This window comes from Elaeis guineensis, chromosome 8, assembly GCF_000442705.2.
Source record: "Elaeis guineensis isolate ETL-2024a chromosome 8, EG11, whole genome shotgun sequence".
NCBI classification, from domain to species: Eukaryota; Viridiplantae; Streptophyta; class Magnoliopsida; order Arecales; family Arecaceae; genus Elaeis; species Elaeis guineensis.
In genome coordinates this window covers 133,241,857-133,262,615 of record NC_026000.2, presented here as the reverse complement: position 1 = coordinate 133,262,615, position 20,759 = coordinate 133,241,857, and the positions used below count along the sequence as shown (strand labels likewise).

Below are 20,759 nucleotides of genomic sequence, written 5' to 3'. Positions count from 1 at the left end.
GGCCGTTTTTAAACGCTTTATAAAGCCTACACGCTTTAAGCCCCCACTTGCGGTTGCAATCCGCATTCACGACCTCCATGTGGCATGTCGATCCCCAAATGGCATGCTTCTCATGCGGTCACGAGCCTGATAAAACCAAACCACCCACAAAGACACCACCTTGTCCCTGAAATGAAACAACTATTCCTTGCACCACAAGAGAACAATTTCAAATAGTTATCCCTTGTCATTCTCCCCAACCTCGTCTTCATATCATACCACCCTATTCTGGTTTTGGTGGTGGTTCCCCACAAGTAACCTTCTTTAACCCCATTGCTTCTCACCCAAGGGTCCTCCTCCCCCATATAAATCTCACACCATTCTTCTTGACATCCATACTCCAAATCCTCCTGTTTCTGTTTTTCTTCTACTTCCTCAGCTATCGACCACTATACATGGGGAAGTTTTTGTTGTGTGGAGTTCTGGTTTCTCTAGCTTTTGCATTGGTTCATGGCATTCCTTTCGACGACAAGGACCTCGCAACTGAGGAGAGTCTATGGAACTTGTATGAGAGGTGGCGGAGCCACCACACGGTGTCGCGGGACCTCGGTGAGAAGCATAAGAGATTCAATGTGTTCAAGGAGAACGTCAAGCTCATTCATGAGTTCAACAAGAAGGATGCACCATACAAGCTCGCTCTCAACAAGTTTGGTGACATGACCAACCAAGAGTTCCGGAGCTGGTATGCCGGCTCCAAGGTGCAACACCACAAGCTGCGCCGCGGCAGCCCCGGTGGCACCGGAAGCTTCATGTATGAAAATGCTCATAACCTCCCTCCATTGGTTGATTGGAGGCAGAAGGGCGCTGTCACAGGCATCAAGGACCAAGGCCAGTGTGGTGAGTGAGCCCTACCTATAACACATATAGTTAAGAATGATACGATCAATTTCAATTATAACACAATGTCTGTATATATGTAAACCCTAGAACAAAATTTTCTTATACAGATATCGAATTGAATCTTTCTCTTATGTACACATCCTCATAGAGAATTATCGTACTTCAATTTTTTATTTAATATTTGAATAGAAAATAAGAATTATGATACAGTGTGACCTGACTTCTATTTCATAAGTAAAACTATGATAAAAGATGGCATGTACTTAATAAATTCTACTCTTATTACTATTGTGTAATTCAATCATGTTCTATCTATAAATTTTTCTGCCAAAAAATTCTCATTTTAATAGTGATATGACTATTCTTGTTGATGATTTAGGGAGCTGCTGGGCGTTCTCAACGGTGGTTGCTGTCGAGGGCATAAATCAAATCAAGACAAAGAAGCTAATTTCTTTGTCGGAGCAGGAGCTCATCGACTGCGACAACCGCAACAACCATGGATGCAATGGAGGTCTAATGCAGTATGCATTCGAATTTATTGTTAAAAATGGAGGTATAACAGCAGAGGCTGAGTATCCCTACCTGGCAGAAGATGGATGGTGTGACACTTCCAAGGTAATGAAGAATAACTAGTCTTGGTTAGAAATAATCGTTCCTTGAATACTTTACCTAGCTAAAGCTGCATAGAGCATTCTTTTAGATCTAAACGATTATATTATGTTACTTTTGCACAAGAATGTAGACCCAAACTAAAACTTCTAATATGACTTCAAAGCTACATAAAACTTTCTATGATATAATAAATATACATGAATGTTAATGTTTGATGAAGTATTATTATGAGATATATATATATATATATATTCTATTGGAGCTTTTCAAAATAACACACTCAATACATTTTCTTGCTTCCATTTCGATGTTTTCAAACATTATGTTTCAAAAATTAATGATTAAAATTCAAGGAAAAAAATCCAATGCAATTTCTCAGATTGATCCATATTTTCATTATAAGATCATTCATTTGCCCTGTTCAACCTAAGAGGCATTGTTCTCTCATTGCGATTTCTTAGGCAGATTTATTTTTTTTTTTTCCTTTTTGTGTTGCAGAAGAATTCACCAGTGGTGACGATCAATGGATATGAGAATGTTCCTGCCAACAATGAAGCAGCTCTCATGAAAGCTGTGGCTCATCAACCTGTATCTGTTGCCATTGAAGCAAGTGGTTATGCTTTCCAGTTCTACTCCGAGGTTTGTGTCCAAATCATTAATTGTGCAGTGAACTTTCAAACACACCCTATGCCAATAATGTTACTATCGAGGTTCGATATCGCGATATGTACCGGATCTTGTATCAATACCATCTATTAGAATATAATATTATATAAGATAATGAGGTGTACCAAATATCGATACAATACAAAACTATATATCAGTTCGATATTAATATAGTATAGTGCAGCATCCATCGATCAGTATGGCAAATTCTAGTTATGACTAAGTTTGTACCCAAATGGACCTAATTAAATTGGGCTTACAGACTAGGGAAAACCCATGATAATATATATATATATATATATATATATATATATATATATATATATATATATATATATATATATATATATATATATATATATATATATATATATGTAGTTGTTTTAAGGATGTATGCTTTGTGGAGATTTTTATGTTTATAAGCAATGTGCTGTAATTTGATGGCAGGGTGTTTTCACCGGCAGTTGCGGCACAGAATTAGACCATGGCGTTGCAATCGTTGGATATGGGACGACGACGGATGGAACTAAATACTGGATTGTGAAGAACTCATGGGGGCCCCAGTGGGGAGAGAAAGGCTACGTCCGAATGGAGCGTGGCATCAAGGCCAAACATGGGAAATGTGGTATTGCAATGGAAGCTTCATACCCCATCAAAACATCCCCTAACCCTTCCAGGAGGGAAATTTCCAAGGATGAACTCTAAGATGATAGTGGCATAAGGAACACACATTGGAAAGCTAGATTGTTTCAGATTCATTTGCCTTCGTCTTTTATCTAATATAAGTTTCCTAGTAGTGTGAAGGCAATAAATTTATGCTTCACACTTAAGAACTCTATTTGTATTCATTCTGTTTTAATTAAAATGTTTGAAGGTAATTCTGTTGATCTTATTAATGTAGATTTTGCGATCCATCGCAAAGTTACTTTTTTTAAATCATGGGTTTTCAGCTAATTTGCAAAGTAGATGTGAGAAGAAGGAAAAAAATCAAATCCATTTACTGATTTTCCCCATGAGGTGGTTTAGGGGTTCTGCACACATTTATGATAGGTGACAGGAGAAATGCAAGGGATTATTCTTGTGCCTAGTCCTTTGGTATTTCTGTGATCATCTTATTGACATAGAGCTTAGGTGATGTTATATTAGATTAGGCTGAATGGTACCGGGAAACTACCCTTATTTGATACCATATGAAGAAATTGAATTAACCAGCCAAATGCTACCCCGAAGACAAACAAGTTGATGTGATGTGTTTGCACATATATGCATGTATGTGTGTATGTTTTTGTATGTATGTGTATATGCATATGTGTGTATGTATGTAGGGCTGCAAATGGGTTGGGTTGACCCGTGATCCAACCCAGCCCGATCCGTTTAGACCCGATCTGATCGGTTTTAAATGATCTGCAAGGTCAGATCGGGCTCTAAAGTTAGATCCATTCAATATTTCAGATCGGATTTGAGTTTACTAAATTAAGATCCGATCCGATCTAATCTAAATTCAGTATTGAATTCAATATGTAAACTATAGAGCAAATAAAGTGGGATTAGGATTCCAAATGCTATTATAGTATTATTATTTTTTATATAATTTTACACAATTTGACTATGAGATTTTGAGAAATTACTTATAAATTAATAGCTAAAGTAAAGTAATGTTTATTTTTTTTTATCATAAACTTCGCATATGTTGGTTTATCATACTAATTAAGTCCGACTAGAATTTAGGTCCGAGCCGGATCTAAATTTTTTAGATTGAGACCGGATTATATATAGATCCGATCAGACACAAATGATTTAATGGGGCAGACTTTTTGATCATCCATAGATCCGATCCAATCCGATTTTCAACTGGTTGGATCTGGGTCCAACATTAGGATCTGATCAAGAAACTGAGTCGAATTGGGGTCACTTATGACTCAGTCCGACCCGATCTATTTGCATCCCTAATGTACATGGGTATGTTTGTATGTATAGATATAGATATATACATATATAGATAAAGATATATTCATATATATATGCGTGTAGATATAGATATAGATATAGATATATGGGTGTATGCATGTATGCTATAATCTCTAGTTGGCTGATAATGGCGGAAAAAAATGATGTTTATCATTAAAACTAATACGAGGGATTAAATTATTCCGGAATTCTAACTATTAAAACTGGAATAGGTTATCCACATAACACTGCCATGTCCTCCGACGCAAGTGGAAAAAAAATAGGACGTGTACGTTGATACGTATATTAATCATTATCAATCCAGCGGCTGAGATTATATACGAGTTCATCAATCTAGTGCTGACATTGGGCTACATAAACAGGCCTGTTACATAAATCCCAGGCCCTTTGGAATGCATAGTACTGGGTGTCGTAGCCCATGGACCTAATTTTTAAGTCCAAAACAAAATTCCAAGAATTCGTCCTAATACCATTAGTAACAAATCCAAGCTCGCTCCAGTGCTTAGTTGATTTCAGACATGGTGCCAAGAATTCAGGCAAAATGTTAGTACAAGAAGTCACTTGATAGGCCAATGCGAAAAGTGGATGGGGCGTTGAAGGACCACAAAAAGGTTGAAATTCCCATTAAGGTTTATGGTATCATTTAAATTAATTAGTCCAAGTAAGCCAGGAAGTCACATTGACAATATTATATTTAAGATTCCACTAGAAGATAGGGTTGTATCTTTCACGCAATGAATGATTCCTCTTCTTTCACAATATCAACCATTGGATAGTATTCTGCATAGATCTCAAAGCACTATAAACTCTCTTATTCATTGATTTGAGCATATCTCGAAATGATCATTATGCGATCCAACGGTGGACTCATGCGAAAGGAGGTGAATTCTTTTTTGTTTGGTGGAACCTTAAATACAATGTTGCCAAAGTGATTTCTTGACTTACTTGGACTGATTAATGTAATGGGAATTTCAACCTTCTTGTGGTCCTTCAACATGATGAACTCCCTAGCTACTTTTTGCATTGGCCTATCAAGTGACTTCTGGTACTAGCATTGTGCCCGAATTCTTGGCACCATGTCTAAAATCAACAAAGCACCGGACCGCGCTTGATGTCATGAGGTGACCATATCAATCTAACTTTGTGCCCTAGGCCAATGATTTTTATTTTAAAGGATAAGAAGACTGACGTAGCCTTAGATAGTACTCATGATATAACCCTCTCATGATGTCCACTATAGAAAGAAAGTGAACAAAAGCAACAAAGTGAAGAGAAAAAGAAAAACCTGATATTGCCTTCATCAGATTTTAGCTAGCCAGGCATCCATCACCTTTTTATACAAATTAAGCTTAACATAATTTGAGAAAAATAAAACCCTTTTGAGCATCCGTTTTTGGGGTGAAATAGCAAAATTACACCGCCCGAGAATAAATACAACCAGAAGAATCGGAGAGCAAAATTTCATTAAGAGGTACTAGAATAGATGCAAAAGACTTCTAAATCACAGGGCTCATGTGGTTTTCTGGCTACAGAAGATGCCACCTAATTCCTGTGCTATTAGCTTTTATGAAGTTGTATTTAACTTTAGAGATCACCAAAGATACATAAAATATCTGCTACGAGAGGATAGGTATTCTTTAATTGACCAACACAACCCATGATCCAACTAATAATAATTTTGAAATTTCTTTTTTTTGATGATAATAAGATCTTGAAATTTTTTTAAGAAAATACCAACTCGGCCAAAAATAAGAAAAATATAGATACCGAACAGATTAGAACCATTTGCAGGAAGAACTTTTTGGACCTTCAAAATCCAAACACCATATCATCCCTGATTGGCTACTCAATCTCCAGATGAAGACCAGCAGCCCCCGGTCGGCAACCTGGACGGCCTCCTGTAGGCCATGCAAAGACATCATGGCAGCACACCGTGGCCAGGGGGAGGCAACCAACGGGTGGTAACCATCAAAGGGAGCAGGGGCATCCCCCAGGGGACCCACCCACAACCGTCCAAACAAATAATGATGGGCGAGGCCCCGGGCAATGACACAATTGAGGTGCCCCCTTGAATGACAAAAGCTAAGCTCATCGCCCAAAAGAAAAGAAATAAAGAAGCATGATGTGCGCTCGTGCACACACTGTATGTTTGTATCTTTCGTGCAAAGATTTTTTTTTTTTTTTTCATAACAACAACCATTAGATCACATTTTATATGACTTTTGAATAATTTAATCTTAAAATTTAAATCAATAAAAAATTAAAAAATAAAATATTCTATAAAATTTGTAGATAAGCATTGCTTTGAAATTAGATTTAATGTCCAATGTATTAGATAACAGAAGATACAATCTAAGCTATTATACTATCGTCTTTTGAAAAATATGTCAAACAGATGTCATGATGGAATGACGAAGTGGAGGAGCGATGAGCCTCCAGATACTTTATCTCATTCTGGATCCAATCGATAATTATGACGAAATTATTCTCAATGAAAATTTTCTCTGTGTGTGCAATTCTTATCTGACGTAGATAATATTCGCCTAAATGGTACGAAGCTCCATTTTCAAAATAAAAAGCTCAAAAAAATGTGAGCTCCTCACCGCTGGCATTCAGGTCTCGAACGATGATATAGTCTGCATCATCCTTATTCCCTACCATCCCTAACACTACCACTGAAAATACAACCTTACTTTCAAAGTCAAAGGCCACCCAAATAGACACAGCGAGCGGGCAGGGCTTCACCTGGTCTTAGTCGGTCGCCGCTTCAAAAGAACACATGGATGGAATGTTTGTTATGGGGAAGACCTGGAACTAATTTAGTAAGCTCCTAAACTAGTGAGGCGTGAAGGGGTTGTGGGGAAGGGGGTGGTGTTTGATGTGAGGAGAAAGTGAAATGTGCGGTGTGGGGTCCCTATCGCTGATGCACAAAAGGATGGGGTGGTCGGTACACAACAACATAGCCTACCTCCCATAAAGTGATGCCTATGGATGATGCATAAAAAATGTATATAAATAAATATAGAAACATGTTTCATGTTTGGGGGATTAAACAAGTGGGATTGGAAGTTGCGTATAAACAAAAAGGCGGAATGTATGGAGATTTCTTATAATATATATTTATGGATTTTTTAAAGTAGAGAGAGAAGGGGATGAGATGGGCGGTGGGGGGGGGGGGGGGAGGGGACAGGGGCGTGCAAGTAACGAAGACACACACGTGGATTAAGGAGCTTGGGAAATCACGTGTCGGGGCTCGGCGGTCGGACCAGGAGAACCGGCATATGGGCTGCGCTGGGCCGGCCCGGCCCGGTGGGCCTCGAGTGTAGCGGTGAGTACAATAGCTGGCCGGCCGTACATGTCCTTCCCACTACCCGGCATTTATCCACCGTATCTTATGAGAGTTGATAAATACACTCCGCTTTCTTCATAGATGCACTCCAAAGCATGCTCCGTGCCCCCCCCCCCCCCCCCCCGCATAGAACTAGGGCGAGAGGATAAAAGAGCGCAAGCTAAGCAGAGGCAGCTTATGGTAACATATGGAATCCGACCATTGACACCTGAATTCCAAGGGCGAAATTGAGGGCAGCTTGGAGGGGCGTTAGCTATACATGGGGTGTTTTGCAAGTCGATTTCATCCTTGTTGAAGACGACTTTGCTATAGTAATTGGATAGATCCCATTCTTGTTGAGGACGACTTTACTATAGTAATTGAATGGATCCAAAGCAAATAAAAAAGGTTGGTATATGTCTCCTATACAAGATATTTGGAGATTAGTGAGAGGGCATCTCATTCTTTACAAGACAAGCCTACCATAACGTGAATAAGGTTGCGAACTAGATGATTTAATTCACTAAGCATTCTGTTAAGGTGATGCAGACAGACTTCATATTTATTTCGAAAGCATTTCGAGATATTTTACTTTCTAATATTTTTTAAATATATTTATAGTAAAATAATGTGAATCGTCCATTTTAGTAATATATATATATATATGATTAGTAGGATACCTAATTGGGTTACTTAACTCCAGTGTGAGTGGAAATTTAGCCCAAAATTCAACAATCCAATTCAATAATTTGTCCAAATTTTCAAAGAGATTGACAATCCCACTAACCATGCAGGAGAGGGTTGTAATTCTATTTTGCATACTCAAGTTCTCCTTGAATCAATATTGATTTATTATTAATAATTAGTAGCAAGTAGACAATACGACAAGTGTAATGCATGCTCGTAAAAGATAAATATGAAACTTAAAATTATGTTATATAAATTTTAAAGAAAATGATGCAATCTCTTTTGCATTTTCTCTTATATTATCATTTTTAAAAAAGAGATATTAGAATGAATTTAGATTTGAAACATCAAGAACGGAAAGATGGTAGAAACTAGCTAGCATCCCGAACATAGGGATTAGACTATTTCTCTTTCATGCTTTTAAAAGTTGGGATTTTGATTTCCCTTTTCTTTAATATGTAAAAATTTCTCTAATTAGAAGTAATTAATTTTTATTATATTATGTTTAAAATAATTTTTTATATATTTATTTGTAATTGTATATGTTTATTTTATAATATATTTTATTTTTTATATCTTACATATGATATATTGTATGTATCATTTAATTGTTTTTTTATAAGCTCTTAACCTAATTTGCTCAAATTATCCAAACACTTAGATTATTATAAATCTTAATGAGTTAGATCTAGGGCTTGCTTTAATGCTAGTAATCCTCCATCTATAAACCCAAGATTCTGAATTCAATTCTTGAATGGTGCAAACATTAAAAACCTAGATCTAGATAATTATAGTGCACATGACCCCTCCCTTTCTTTTAAAAAAATATGATTTAAGTTTTTGGATCAAAAACATTAATTCATGAATAAACATAATATATATGAGAAGTGAAGATGGCATGTAACCTATAATTTTAGAAGTGAAGATGGCATGCATGGTACATCATGTTTCCATATAATGCCCTCCCCCCAGCCCAAATGTTAGTTTTTTTTTTCATTTTCTTCTACGTTTAAGAACTGTGGGGAAGGAGGATGTGCTGCATAAAGAGAGAGGGAAAAAAAAAGATTCACTCCATAAAATAGAATTAATATAATATAGCCAACACATCTAAGAAAAGAGAAATACAAGCTCACCAATTAAAATCTAGATGGAGAAAGAAACCAAAATGAAACCCTAATGTTCTAGAAAAATTTCATGTTGAAAGTTAATTTTAGACAAGCTTGATCAGACCTACGGTCAATTACTCCGTCACAACACCTAATTTAGTATGCTTCAACCATAATAAAATTAGATATAGTTCAATTAAGCCTCTTACAAACTTAAATATCCAGTGACCTAGTATTATTAGTTTTTGCCTTGCATCTAAGCCTTGCAGTAGAAATTACATCAAGTTATATGTGTCCATTTAAGTTGATATATTGGCTTAAGCAGGCCAACGTATTCTGCATCCATGATGGTGAACTTTTTACTTATGAATTACTATATATAATAATTTTTTTTTTAATCTTTCATATATTTTGAAGTGAGGCTATAAGAATATCTGATAATTTCCACAATTGCCCATAAAAATTTATCTAATATTTTTTTATCTTGGTTTTGCCTCATTCCCTTTATTTTAATCTCCAAGCAATCTTGGATGAAAAAATAGACTATTCATATTATATAATCAGGTACACATCGAGTCTTGCTTTTGAAATTGCAACTTGATCTATTGTTGGTCTCTTTTCTGATAGGAGAAATCAACCATGTTACTAATTAGATAAATTTACAAGCATGCGACCAAACCAGAAAGGATAGAGTAGTGGTAGTGGATCCTCTTGTCTTGAATCTTCAAAAATTTTCATTATTGGGATACTGCTCCCTCACAAAAGGATGATAACTAAAAGACTAAGCTACGAGGGATAAAAAGATAAAGACATAATATTAATTGAAACTAAAAGAGATCAAATTATAATAGTTATTTGATGTTCTAAAATGCGTCCTCTTTTATTACTACAACTAGTCATTTACACACCCTATCTCTAGGTGTTGGAGTTGTCTTTCTTTTATGTGAACACCTATTTTCTTCAATTAATGCCACTTCAACCACTTTTTCTTCTGATGGTTACTACTTTTAGTTTTTATTTCTGAGTCAGATTCATTATATTGTGACTTCTTGATAATTGTTTCAACATTTTAAAACTTTCTCATATTGTGTCTTATACCAAGCTTACAAATTTTATTTATAACTTAGCAGCAAAATCAGAAAGGATATATTCAGCCTCTATCTTAGCACTCGATCTTCTTAGGATGAGCTATTCAATGATTGGTTAATACATTATATATTTAACCTGATCTTAAATCATTTTCTCCTTAATTATCACTTGATCCATTCTTCATTGACTAGAAAGATGTTCATCATTTGTAATCACTAGGCCTACCTTAGATACTGTCGCATAGTATTTACTAAGCCGGTTTACAAAATTAGGATGTGAAACAAACACTATATGAAGCATCAAATCATGTAGATAGAACTACATTTGTTATCTTCGAAAATGGACTAGTTATTTATGAAGCATTAGATCATGCAAATAAACTATATATATTTGTTATCATGAAACCTAATTCACTATTTAATTATATATGAAGCATTGAATCATGTAGGTAAAACCATGTTTCACATGCTTTCCTATTAATTTCGAGACCAATGTGAAACCCATACACATTATAACCGAAAACAGTCCACATGTCTGCGAGCTGCAACCCTGGCAAGCTTTCCTGTTTAATATACATGATATATATGAATAATATATGAACCCCGTTCTGCGAAGGAAGCTTGCGTAGCTGATTTAACGTGCTTTCAAAACCTGCGCATAGGCGTGCAGGTCTAGAACTTCTCATCCCCATGTCTTATTAAACCTTCAAATTTTTATTACCTTTTGCGCCTAGCAAAGCTTATCCACTATATACTTTATGAAATTTCATAGGGATAAAATCGTATCATGGAAAGGAAAGAAAACAATGTTCATATAGCAGCAACCTTTTTTTTCCCTTTGTTTCCAATCATGGTATGGTGAAAGAAGCTCCGCATAAGTGAATAAATAGAAGGACAAACTCCGAAGTTTGATAAAAATATAAATTTTATTATGGAAAGTCTCCTGTTTGGAACTAGTTGACCTAAAACAAACTAATTATACAGTTCAACAATCCATTTCACAACTTTGACCCAGCAATTTCACATTTTTGTACATCATTTTCCTGCGCTTCATCACCCTCACCTTCACTCCCTTCTTCTCTTGCTCGCCTTTTTTTGTTTTCCTGCTCCTTTTCCCTTCAGGTACGTACTTATCCGACCGAGCGTCAAGCATGGGCAAAAGCAAAGCACGTACAAGAAAACGTTCTCATACCCATTGCCATCTTTGCCAATGTCTAAAGGTCCATGGACCACCCTTCTTGCATCGTCAGCACCTACATTGCTGCAAAGACCCAAAGTGGTGATCATTACTCAGGAGCCCCAAGTCAGCTTATCTGGTTCTCATTAACTCCAGATATGACCGCTATGATTCTCTCTCTAAATCCAGAATTCTTTATTTTCTTAAAAATTCCAAGCCATTTTGCTCCTCCAGCTCCATGCCCTTCCACTCGCATGCATATTCCCCGGGAAAGAAGCAGGAGGCACGGCAGCCAAGCGAATTCCAAGGGCCTGCCCCATTTCGGTGCAAGACAAGATACCTTTCCACATCCCCTCATCAAAAAAGGAGGCGCGAGGACGGCTGCCAGGGGCATTCTCGTAAATCTACCACAAAGTCGGGGGCAAAAATTGGCGGGCCCCTTCCTATTATGGTAATCCGCATTCAAATTTCCTGGTGGTTCATAAATAAACCCCACCCTTTCTCCATTTTTTGGTACAGCTCTTACAACCCTTTCTAGAACATTCTGTCGAAGCAGAGGGAGACACAGGGGGTGCAGCATGAGAAAAATAGGTGTACATTTAGGGAGATAACAGTGTTACAATCGCGGCGGATAGAAAGGTCCAGACCGTTACATCGCGGGTCGCGGGGAGGGTTTATAACGTGCGCCGGCACGGCGCCACCGCATTAATCGCCCACTCCCCCGGTTCCCCGCCCCTCTCCCTATCTTTCTCTCTCCTAAGCCTCTATACTTCCTATTTGACGAAGGAACCCCTTCTCGCCCGCCGGTATACTGCTCCCGCCGTACCACCGAATAAATCCCCCGGTCTCTCTCTCTACATATATATATATATATCTTGAACGAGAGATTTTGAGGTTGTTTAGTTATCTCTGTCCGAGCCACAGAGGGGGGTGGTGGTGGTGGTCGGGGACGGCGAGATGGAGGGGATGCGGGCGAATATTCTAGATCCGGGGGCCGCGGAGTACTACCCAGCGAGCCAGTTTGCCCTCGGTCAGCCCCAAATTTACTACCCCTACCCATACCCGCAGGCGGCGCCGGTGTACCCGCAGGCGGCGCCGGAAGAGTACGTGAGCCCCGCTTGGGTGGCAGGGGACGGCGCGGCGACGAGGGCGGTGGTTCTGAGCATGGTGCCGCGGTACGTCGGGGAGGCGGCGGTGCGGGTGGAGATGGAGGCCTTCGGTGGGGTGCGGGCGGTGGAGATGGGGTCGCTGGCCGCCGACGGGATCGTGACCGTCCATTTCTTCGATCTGCGGAGCGCGCAGGCGGCGGTGGTGGAGATCCGGGAGCAGCACGTGCGGCAGCAGAGCCTGCTTGGCCAGCAGTACGGCGTGCTCGCCGGCGGCGGGATGGTCCTGATGCACCCGCCTATGAGCGGCCGGGGGCTGATCGCCGGGCAGGCGGTCTGGGCGCAGTTTGCGGCCAGGGAAGTCGACGATCCCAACCAGGGTTCCATCGTCGTCTTCAATTTGGATCCGAACGCCTCCTCGCTTGCTCTCCGGGAAATCTTTGAGCCTTTCGGTATGAAACAAAAGAACTTACCAATAATAGCATCCAGTAAATTTTGATAACCACTGTTAATGTTACATCCGTCCTTCTAATAACATCCATATATCTTTCTTATTGCGGAAAAAATAATATTTCATCAACCTCTCATCGGCTCGTCTCTTTAAATTTCTTTCTTGGGTTCAGCTTTTCGAGTCATTTATTTTTGTTTGTATTATATATTTCTGAGCTCTTTCTCTATGTTTTGTTTTGTTTTTTTTCTTGTTTGTTTTTGATCATATATATTTATACTAGGATGCAATTTGGATAGCAGAGAGATCTTTATTCGGAATGTTACCTTCCGGCTTCTTTGTTTCTCCTAGGCTTACTTTTTATGGGAAAGAGCCTCCTAATTATCTTTCTACTAATGGCAATCTTACCGCTTCTCTTGTCTCGCTTCAATTTCCGATATTTGTGGTTGTTTGGTTTACAGGAGCCGTGAAAGAGGTGAAGGAGATGGGCTCAAGACCACACCACAAGGTAGTGGAGTACTTCGACACACGGGACGCCGCTCGTGCCCTCTCCAAGCTCAACGGCAAGCACATCTTCGGAAGGCGACTCGTGCTCGAATTCTTCAGACCAGGTGGCCAGACAAGAAGGTCGGTCAATGTCTTCCTTCTCTAATTCCTTGCAATCCTTTTAAGTTAATGCTTCTTGTATTAACTCTTCCAGTTATAGTGGCGGCAATTACCCGAAGAGGAGCTCCGGTCACCAGAACTATCCTCTACCGCCGAGGCTTCTGAGAGGAGCAACCAGATGGGTGGAAGGCGGAGGAGGCGCTCCCCAGCCTTCATCACCAAGCGGAGGGAGTGGGAAGGAAGTGGTGTTGCTGAAGAGGACCGGGACCAGCATTGCAAGAAATAGTAACGGCGGCGACGGTAGCAGCGGCGGTGGAAGGAGGAACAAGGGTGGGAGTAGCAGCTACCAATCGTCGTCGTCGTCGTCGTCGTCGTCATCAAAGCAGCAGCTGCAGCTGCAGCAGCAGCAGTCGTCGAGCAGGAAGGGGTGGAAGAATCGTCATGGGAAGAACGGAGGCGGGGAGGCGAGGTTTCTGTTCAAAGAAGTGGAGGAGACGGAGGAGGAATCCGCATCCTCTTGGAGAGATTCCAGGACCACCGTCATGGTTAGAAACATCCCCAACAAGTACAGGTCTCCACCTGCCTCCCAACAAGCATATATCCTCTCTCTCTCTTACTCTTTATTATTTCTGCTTCAATACATTTGGGTGAAGGATTATAATTGGGGGCTGGTGGTGCAGTCAGAAGCTGCTGTTGAACATGCTGGACAACCACTGCATTCACTGCAACGAGGAGATTGGCGAAGGGAAAGAGAATGAGCCCTACTCCGCCTACGACTTCGTTTACCTTCCCATCGATTTCAAGTATGTGGAGCGAGTTATTTTATGATGCTACTTAGTAAAGTTGGTTTGTTTCTATTTACCCAAAAAGAAAAGTGGTTTGTTTTTTTTTTTTTTTTTTTTTTTTTTTTTTGCGTTGCTTAGATTAAAAGTGTTTTTTTTAAAAAAAAGACAGACCAAAAGGCCATACCCAAATCAGAGAAAAAGGAAGGCCTGGAGGATGCTGGGATGAAGCCCGGCAGATGCAGAAATAAGCCAAAAATAGGAAGGAGAAGAGGGAGTGGGGGTGGAGAAAGAATAGATCAAGGAAAGGCCTGGAGAGAGGATCGTTGGATGCTTCATTAGCATTGGCTGGTTGGTATCTCCGCCGTACGCCGAATGTAACCCAAATGGAAATGGAGCGGCCTAGCAAACGCTTAGGAGCGAAGTGGGAAATCATAAGCTACCAGATAGGAACAGTATAAACGGGGAATAGCAAACCCTAATCAGTTGCAAACTTTGTAGGCTTGCCATGAAGAAGGAAACCCTAGTGGGAAAAAGACCCATCAAAGCTCGAATGACGGCAGAAGACTTGGAAAATTAATCAGCAATAATATTTTATGCATCGAAAAGGAGCTGCGTCGTGTCCCTTTTTTAGCTCATTCTTTTCACTCCTCTCTCACATCACAATGGAAACGGGAAAAGCAGCTTTTAGATCAGAAATTGTTAAAAAAAAAAATGGTCAAATTGGAGGCAGAAGATCTTTCTTTCTTTCTTTCTTTTTTTAAAAAAAGTATAGCATCCTTTTTTTTGGTAAATAAAATATAGCATCTCTGGAGAGCATCTCTGGAGAAGAAAAAATGGCTTGAATTCGTTTCTTCTCTTTGGTCGAAAACATCTCTAAATTCCTTTCTTCTCTTATGTAATTCAGCAACAAATGCAATGTTGGATATGGTTTCGTGAACCTCACATCTCCGGAGGCCGCATTCAGACTCTACAAAGCCTTCCACAAGCAGCCCTGGGAGGTCTTCAACTCCCGAAAGATTTGCCAGGTTACCTACGCTCGGTTGCAGGTAATTTCTACTAATTGTAACATGAAATTATTTCTTTGTAGCACTAGACAGTAGAATGAACATATTTTTTTCCTTTTATTTCTCGCTAATCTTGGACTTCGATTTTTTTTTTCTTTGGACTGGTGGGTGGTGGGGTCAAAGGGCTTGGAGGCGCTGAAGGAGCACTTCAAGAACTCCAAGTTCGCCTGCGACAACGACGAGTACATGCCGGTGATCTTCTCCCCGCCCCGGGACGGCAAGCAGCTGACCGACCCCGTCCCCATCGGCGGCCGTGGCCCCGTCACGCTCACCAAGCGGGTCGTCGACCGGATCCGCCGCGCCAGCGAGCAGCTCGTCTCCTCCGAGGAAGCGGCGGCGGAGGCATCGCCACCGTCGGACGGCGGTGGAGCGTCCTCCACTACCACCTCGACCCACGCGCCCTCCGACCACGCCGAGCATGATGATGACGAGGAGGAGGAGTACGTGGGAGGAGGCGGCGAAGACGAGGGCGGCAGAGACGAGACCGGCAGTCGCCTCCTTTCCGAAGCTTTCCATGGCCTATCATATAGCCAAGACTAGACGGCCATTCATAGTCCAGCAAGTGGACACATCTCAACGCCCAGACGTTCGGTCAGCTTCAGCTCTCTCCCTCTCTCTTTGTGGCCACTCTCGTTGTATCAAGAATTCAAAGCTCTTATGGAAGGCCAAGAATGATGCATTTGAGTGTATTACGGTGGTGATGTGATTATTCTTAATTACAACCTACCAGGTTGAAATGAGTAGTAAAGATTAATTCCCGCTTCTCTTCCCCAGTAGTGTACGGGATCTACTCTACTCCGTCCTTTACTCTCCCTCTCTCTCTCTCTCTCTTCCCATTCGTTTCGTATGGAGACGTAGTAATTAATTTTAAATGTAATCTCGAAGTAGAAGCGACAACGCCTCCATCAAACGCCGATTCGTGGCGGGCAGATGGTCGAGTCTGCAGCAGGGGGGGAAGCCGTGTGGTCAACTCGGTTGACGGTAGCTCTTCCTCTGGTTGGTGCACGTTAGTTGCGCTCCCATTGGCCTGCTAGCATGCGCGTGGACTCAGTGTATCATCAGATCGATGCGGTTCTTTGACTGGTACTGTTGAAAATAAATATTACTATTGGAATTAAACTGAAAATAAACATCGACAATGATATGATGCACTAGATATGTTCCTAACTTTGTAATTAAACCGTATGTCTGGCTGCAAAATTAAAATATCCAAGTCCTCGTGCCTGCGCCAATTAAAGAATGACCCATCCGAAGCCTCATGCGCTTTGAACGAAACAACTCCAAATTACGAGATGATGCCTGTGTAATTTTATGCGACAGATAGTATGAGGAAGGGCAACTCCCACTGCTTTGCGTTTATTTTGCAGCGGCGATGTTTATATTGCGCTTGCAAGACATAATGCTTAATATTTTATGTGTAACAAAACATAGTGCTTCATAGATTACACCCTAAACAAGTCTGTTTTTGGCTACGGTGTGCTTGCGAGGATCTATGCACTTGAAGTGACTTCAAACAGTAATATATAGCACTTGTCAATGAGAAGAACAACATAATGTTAAAACTAACAATCAAAGTCATGCTACGTTTTAGGCTTTTCTTGTGTAATTTATGTCTTGTGTACGCGTTAATCTCTAAAATGTACGCATGGAAGTAGCTAGAACATTCTCGATTCTGGTTGTGCCCTCTGGTTACATATCACTCCTTCACAGAGAAGGAGTGTGAAGGAGCGGGGACTGTATCAATAATGTCTAGTGAGAAACTTGGATAACAGCTTGTCCAGCTTCCAAACCACACCCAACCAACCCCTATAGACCATTTATAGCTTCATGGCTAATATTGAGAACGATGATGTCATCCCTATCATGTTCTTTCTTTTACAAAACCTACCAAGCTGATAACTAGCCAACCTCTCCGGCGCCGTTCCGGTGTGCCGGGTCTTCAATTCCTGCCGTAATCCCCGCCGGTGCTGTGTACGCCGGTATGGCGGCACATCCGTCTTGTTTTCTCCTCCATTTAGCGTATGAATCGATCGTAGCACTAAAATAATTCTCCAGCTACTCCCTCAACAGTTCTTCTTCTTTCACCGGGTGTAGCGAGAGAGAGAGAGAGGGGGGAGGACCAGGGTGCGGTGAAATATCCGGGTATTGGGATGTTCTCCATGCAAAAGGAGGGAAGTGGGGTAAAGTAGTAATAAAAAAAACAGGAGTGAGAGCGAGGGGGATGGAGGGGTGTGCGAGCTCGGGTATCGAGGGGACTGTCAGCATGTAAGTGCCTGACAGGTAAGCCACCCGACCACGTTGGACGATGTCCGTTGACGTGGCCCGCTCCGCACTGCGGTCGTCGCCGTTGACGGCCTTTTCGTACCCCGCCAGCTCGGCCCACATCCGGCTCCCGCAAACCTCACCCAAACGGGCACCCACGCCGTGCTTCTAAAAAATATAAATAAATTTATGGGACCGCCTTGCCTTAATTTGGTTGATGGGACGTGCGGGTGGGGGACATTTCCGCTCCTGGCTCCGGGCGTTGAGGTTGCCGGGGCTGGCAATTAACCTCAACCTCGTATATGTGAGTTACGGGAACAATGGGGTGGAGAAGTGGGGTTACAAGTGAATGTGATGACAGCTTCCGTTGGATTTATTACCTCTACTGCTGTACACACACACTCTCTCTCTTCCTTTAATTCGATCATTTTCTAACGTTCCAAAATGGCTGTTGAATCTGGTATGCTTGCTACAGTACTGGGTATGCCTCCAGTACCGTCTTCAGTTTCAGCTGTAGATTCTGGGAAGACAAATATATACCAGCCTTGGGTCTATTCGGTTGGCTGTCTTGCTTGCAACTTGCAAGTAGAGAATGTGCTTTTACACAGAGAGAGAGAGAGAGAAAGAGGATGATAAATTTGACTACACTTAAATAAATTTTTCCTCGGATCCGATTGATTATATTGAATAATAAAAATTTTACAGCAATAGCGTGAGATGATCTATCATCTTCAAATTACTTACATACAAAAAAATTATGTATAATTTAAAATTTCATAATCTATATAATAAATATCAAAAAAATATAAATAATTTATTATTATTTATATTATTTATTTTGTATCATTTACTGTATATAGTATATATTTTCGAATCATATAATTTTTGATATAAAAATAATTTAAAAATAATAAATTATATTTAATAATTTGAATTATTGACGTGGGACATGCATCGTCCAATTTAGATTTGAGCAGCCGCTCGAATGTAGCCTAGTTTGACACACTCTCTCTCTCCGTATATATAATGCTATGGTCGGAAATTAAGAGAAGTTTTGTAACGGGGATTTCAATTTAATATCCGTTTTTGGCAAAGAGTTCGAGACTTTATATGAACTCATCATTTGTTCTTTCCCATGTGATCATCATCTGCCTTTGTGTAAGTCATTCAGCTGATCATTTGCTCCAGATGAATAGAATGGCAGGAGTCGGCTTGCCATGTGAAGGGGGAAAAAGAAAAATGCTGCAAGTCTCTAAGCTTCAGAGTTTGCAAAACATTAGGAACAATGTCCTTGATGTTTTAGAACATTTGTTACCACTTAATTGGACGTCAATTGACCCTTACAGAACAATCAAACATTTAAAACTTTCCGGTCCTGTCTAATGTTTTTGAGTTAGAATCTTCAGCTCCAATCATAAAGCTACGATCCTCAGGGAATAGTACAGATTGTGTGTAACCCATTCTGTACGTGACTGAGAGCATCATATAATAGTATCCGGTGATCCTTTGTACATCCCATCCGGTGCAAAAAAAATACATCATTCCATCTAATTAAACCATATAGCCATCAATTTTCAATACACATTTAATTTAATATAAAGCTAATAAAATATAATCTAACTCGTCAATCCAATTTATGTTCGAACCGTCATAAATAGATTTAGATTTAGACTAAACAGATTTATATCATAGACAAATCGATCTATTTAACCCATTAATATTTGGATCGAATTTAAATTTTAGATATCTAATCCGTTTAATCTATTTAATCTTTTTAATATTCATATTGGATTGAGTCAGATAACTTATTTAACCCATTTAATCTGTTTAATCTATTTCTGACCCATTTAATCTGATTTATTTAATCTGTTAAAGATCTGTTTAAAATCTATTTTATCTATTTTTGACTTATTTAACCCCATCTGTTTAATCCGTTTAACATATTTAATTTATTTAATCTAATTTAACTTATTTAGTAAATAGATTAAATGAATTGGATTAGATTATCTGTTTAATAAATAGGTTGGATTCAGATTTAAATTTTTGATCTGTTTAATAAACAGATCGAGTTTGAATTGACGATTTTCTGATCCAATCTGCGTGCATTAATCCTACCCGTATATGATCTAACCTGACCCAATTGCCACCCCTAATTTAATACTTGTAGATCCTTTTTTCGTTTGAAATTTTGAATGATGAAAATATCTCTCCTTTTCTGAAAAAATTATAACATCATGTGATCATATTACGACATCTTGCCGTCAAATTATGACATTTTGGACACAGAGTGTCATAAAGAAAGAGGGATATTTTTGTCATTTAAAAAAATTATAAATTTTCAATGATAAAAAGATCCTTCTGTCTTTATGACTTCTATAAGAAAACTTATGACATCCTGTGTGCAGAAAGTTATAATTTGACCATAAGATATCATAATATGACTACAGAATGTCATAATTTTTTCAAAAGAGGGGGAGCATTTTCATCATTCAGAATTTTAAACGAAAAAATGAAACTACAGGTATTAAATATACTATTAAATATGCATTGGAAAGTGATAGTTATGTGTTCCAATGTGGTTGGATGGTGCACTCTACGTCAATTTTATTGTACTACATACGATACATAAAGATTTTTTAATGGTGTATGGTACGTACAACCACCGACCATTGCAGAATTCATGGATAACTCAATCCAAACTCAATATTTTTTATATCACACTGCATGAAATATTACTATAAAAATAGTTTGAATGGACATTTATTGGTAGAGTATGCAAAATATTAGTTTAAAAAATTAAAATTAAGAACAAAATTTGGTGGTTAAGACTATGGATAAAAGGAATTCAAATTTCTTCTTTGTGATTAAATTAAGGTCAATGTTGTGGGTGCCTACTTTTTGTACGTGAAAAAGCTTCCTGCCACGTGATTCAAAGAGCATACGAATTGTATCTTTCGCAAAAGAAGGATTCACCATC

At 39.6% G+C, this 20,759-nt stretch overlaps 2 protein-coding genes across 4 annotated transcripts; both read left to right on the top strand.

Moving 5' to 3' along the window:
• The first annotated feature begins 280 nt into the window (after positions 1 to 280).
• Positions 281 to 3,093, top strand: LOC105037592 (thiol protease SEN102). 2 transcript variants are annotated; one of them, XM_073242852.1, is made up of 4 exons: positions 281 to 876; positions 1,259 to 1,494; positions 1,993 to 2,130; positions 2,605 to 3,093. In XM_073242852.1, the coding sequence occupies exons 1-4, from the start codon at positions 435 to 437 to the stop codon at positions 2,860 to 2,862; spliced, it is 1,074 nt and encodes a 357-aa protein (XP_073098953.1). In that variant the 5' UTR covers positions 281 to 434; the 3' UTR covers positions 2,863 to 3,093. The 2 variants fall into 2 exon arrangements, with proteins under 2 accessions (XP_073098953.1, XP_073098952.1); XM_073242851.1 differs by having other exon boundaries at positions 290 to 876; positions 1,990 to 2,130.
• Positions 3,094 to 12,138: 9,045 nt separating this feature from the next.
• On the top strand, positions 12,139 to 16,278 carry LOC105049585 (protein terminal ear1 homolog). Of its 2 annotated transcripts, none has more exons than XM_073262061.1 (6): positions 12,139 to 13,069; positions 13,527 to 13,692; positions 13,772 to 14,242; positions 14,352 to 14,474; positions 15,361 to 15,502; positions 15,644 to 16,278. In XM_073262061.1, exons 1-6 carry the CDS (start codon positions 12,469 to 12,471, stop codon positions 16,058 to 16,060), a joined length of 1,920 nt encoding a protein of 639 aa, XP_073118162.1. In that variant the 5' UTR covers positions 12,139 to 12,468; the 3' UTR covers positions 16,061 to 16,278. The 2 variants fall into 2 exon arrangements, with proteins under 2 accessions (XP_073118162.1, XP_073118161.1); XM_073262060.1 differs by having other exon boundaries at positions 12,140 to 13,069; positions 13,766 to 14,242.
• Positions 16,279 to 20,759: the final 4,481 nt, after the last annotated feature.

Coding starts and splice junctions, on each gene's coding strand:
- LOC105037592 (XM_073242851.1), top strand. CDS start 435: ATGGGGAAGTTTTTGTTGTGTGGAGTTCTGGTTTCTCTAGCTTTTGCA. Junction 877..1,258: donor CAAGGACCAAGGCCAGTGTG/GTGAGTGAGCCC, acceptor TTGATGATTTAG/GGAGCTGCTGGGCGTTCTCA. Junction 1,495..1,989: donor GATGGTGTGACACTTCCAAG/GTAATGAAGAAT, acceptor TTTGTGTTGCAG/AAGAATTCACCAGTGGTGAC.
- LOC105049585 (XM_073262060.1), top strand. CDS start 12,469: ATGGAGGGGATGCGGGCGAATATTCTAGATCCGGGGGCCGCGGAGTAC. Junction 13,070..13,526: donor GGAAATCTTTGAGCCTTTCG/GTATGAAACAAA, acceptor TTTGGTTTACAG/GAGCCGTGAAAGAGGTGAAG. Junction 13,693..13,765: donor CCAGGTGGCCAGACAAGAAG/GTCGGTCAATGT, acceptor TAACTCTTCCAG/TTATAGTGGCGGCAATTACC.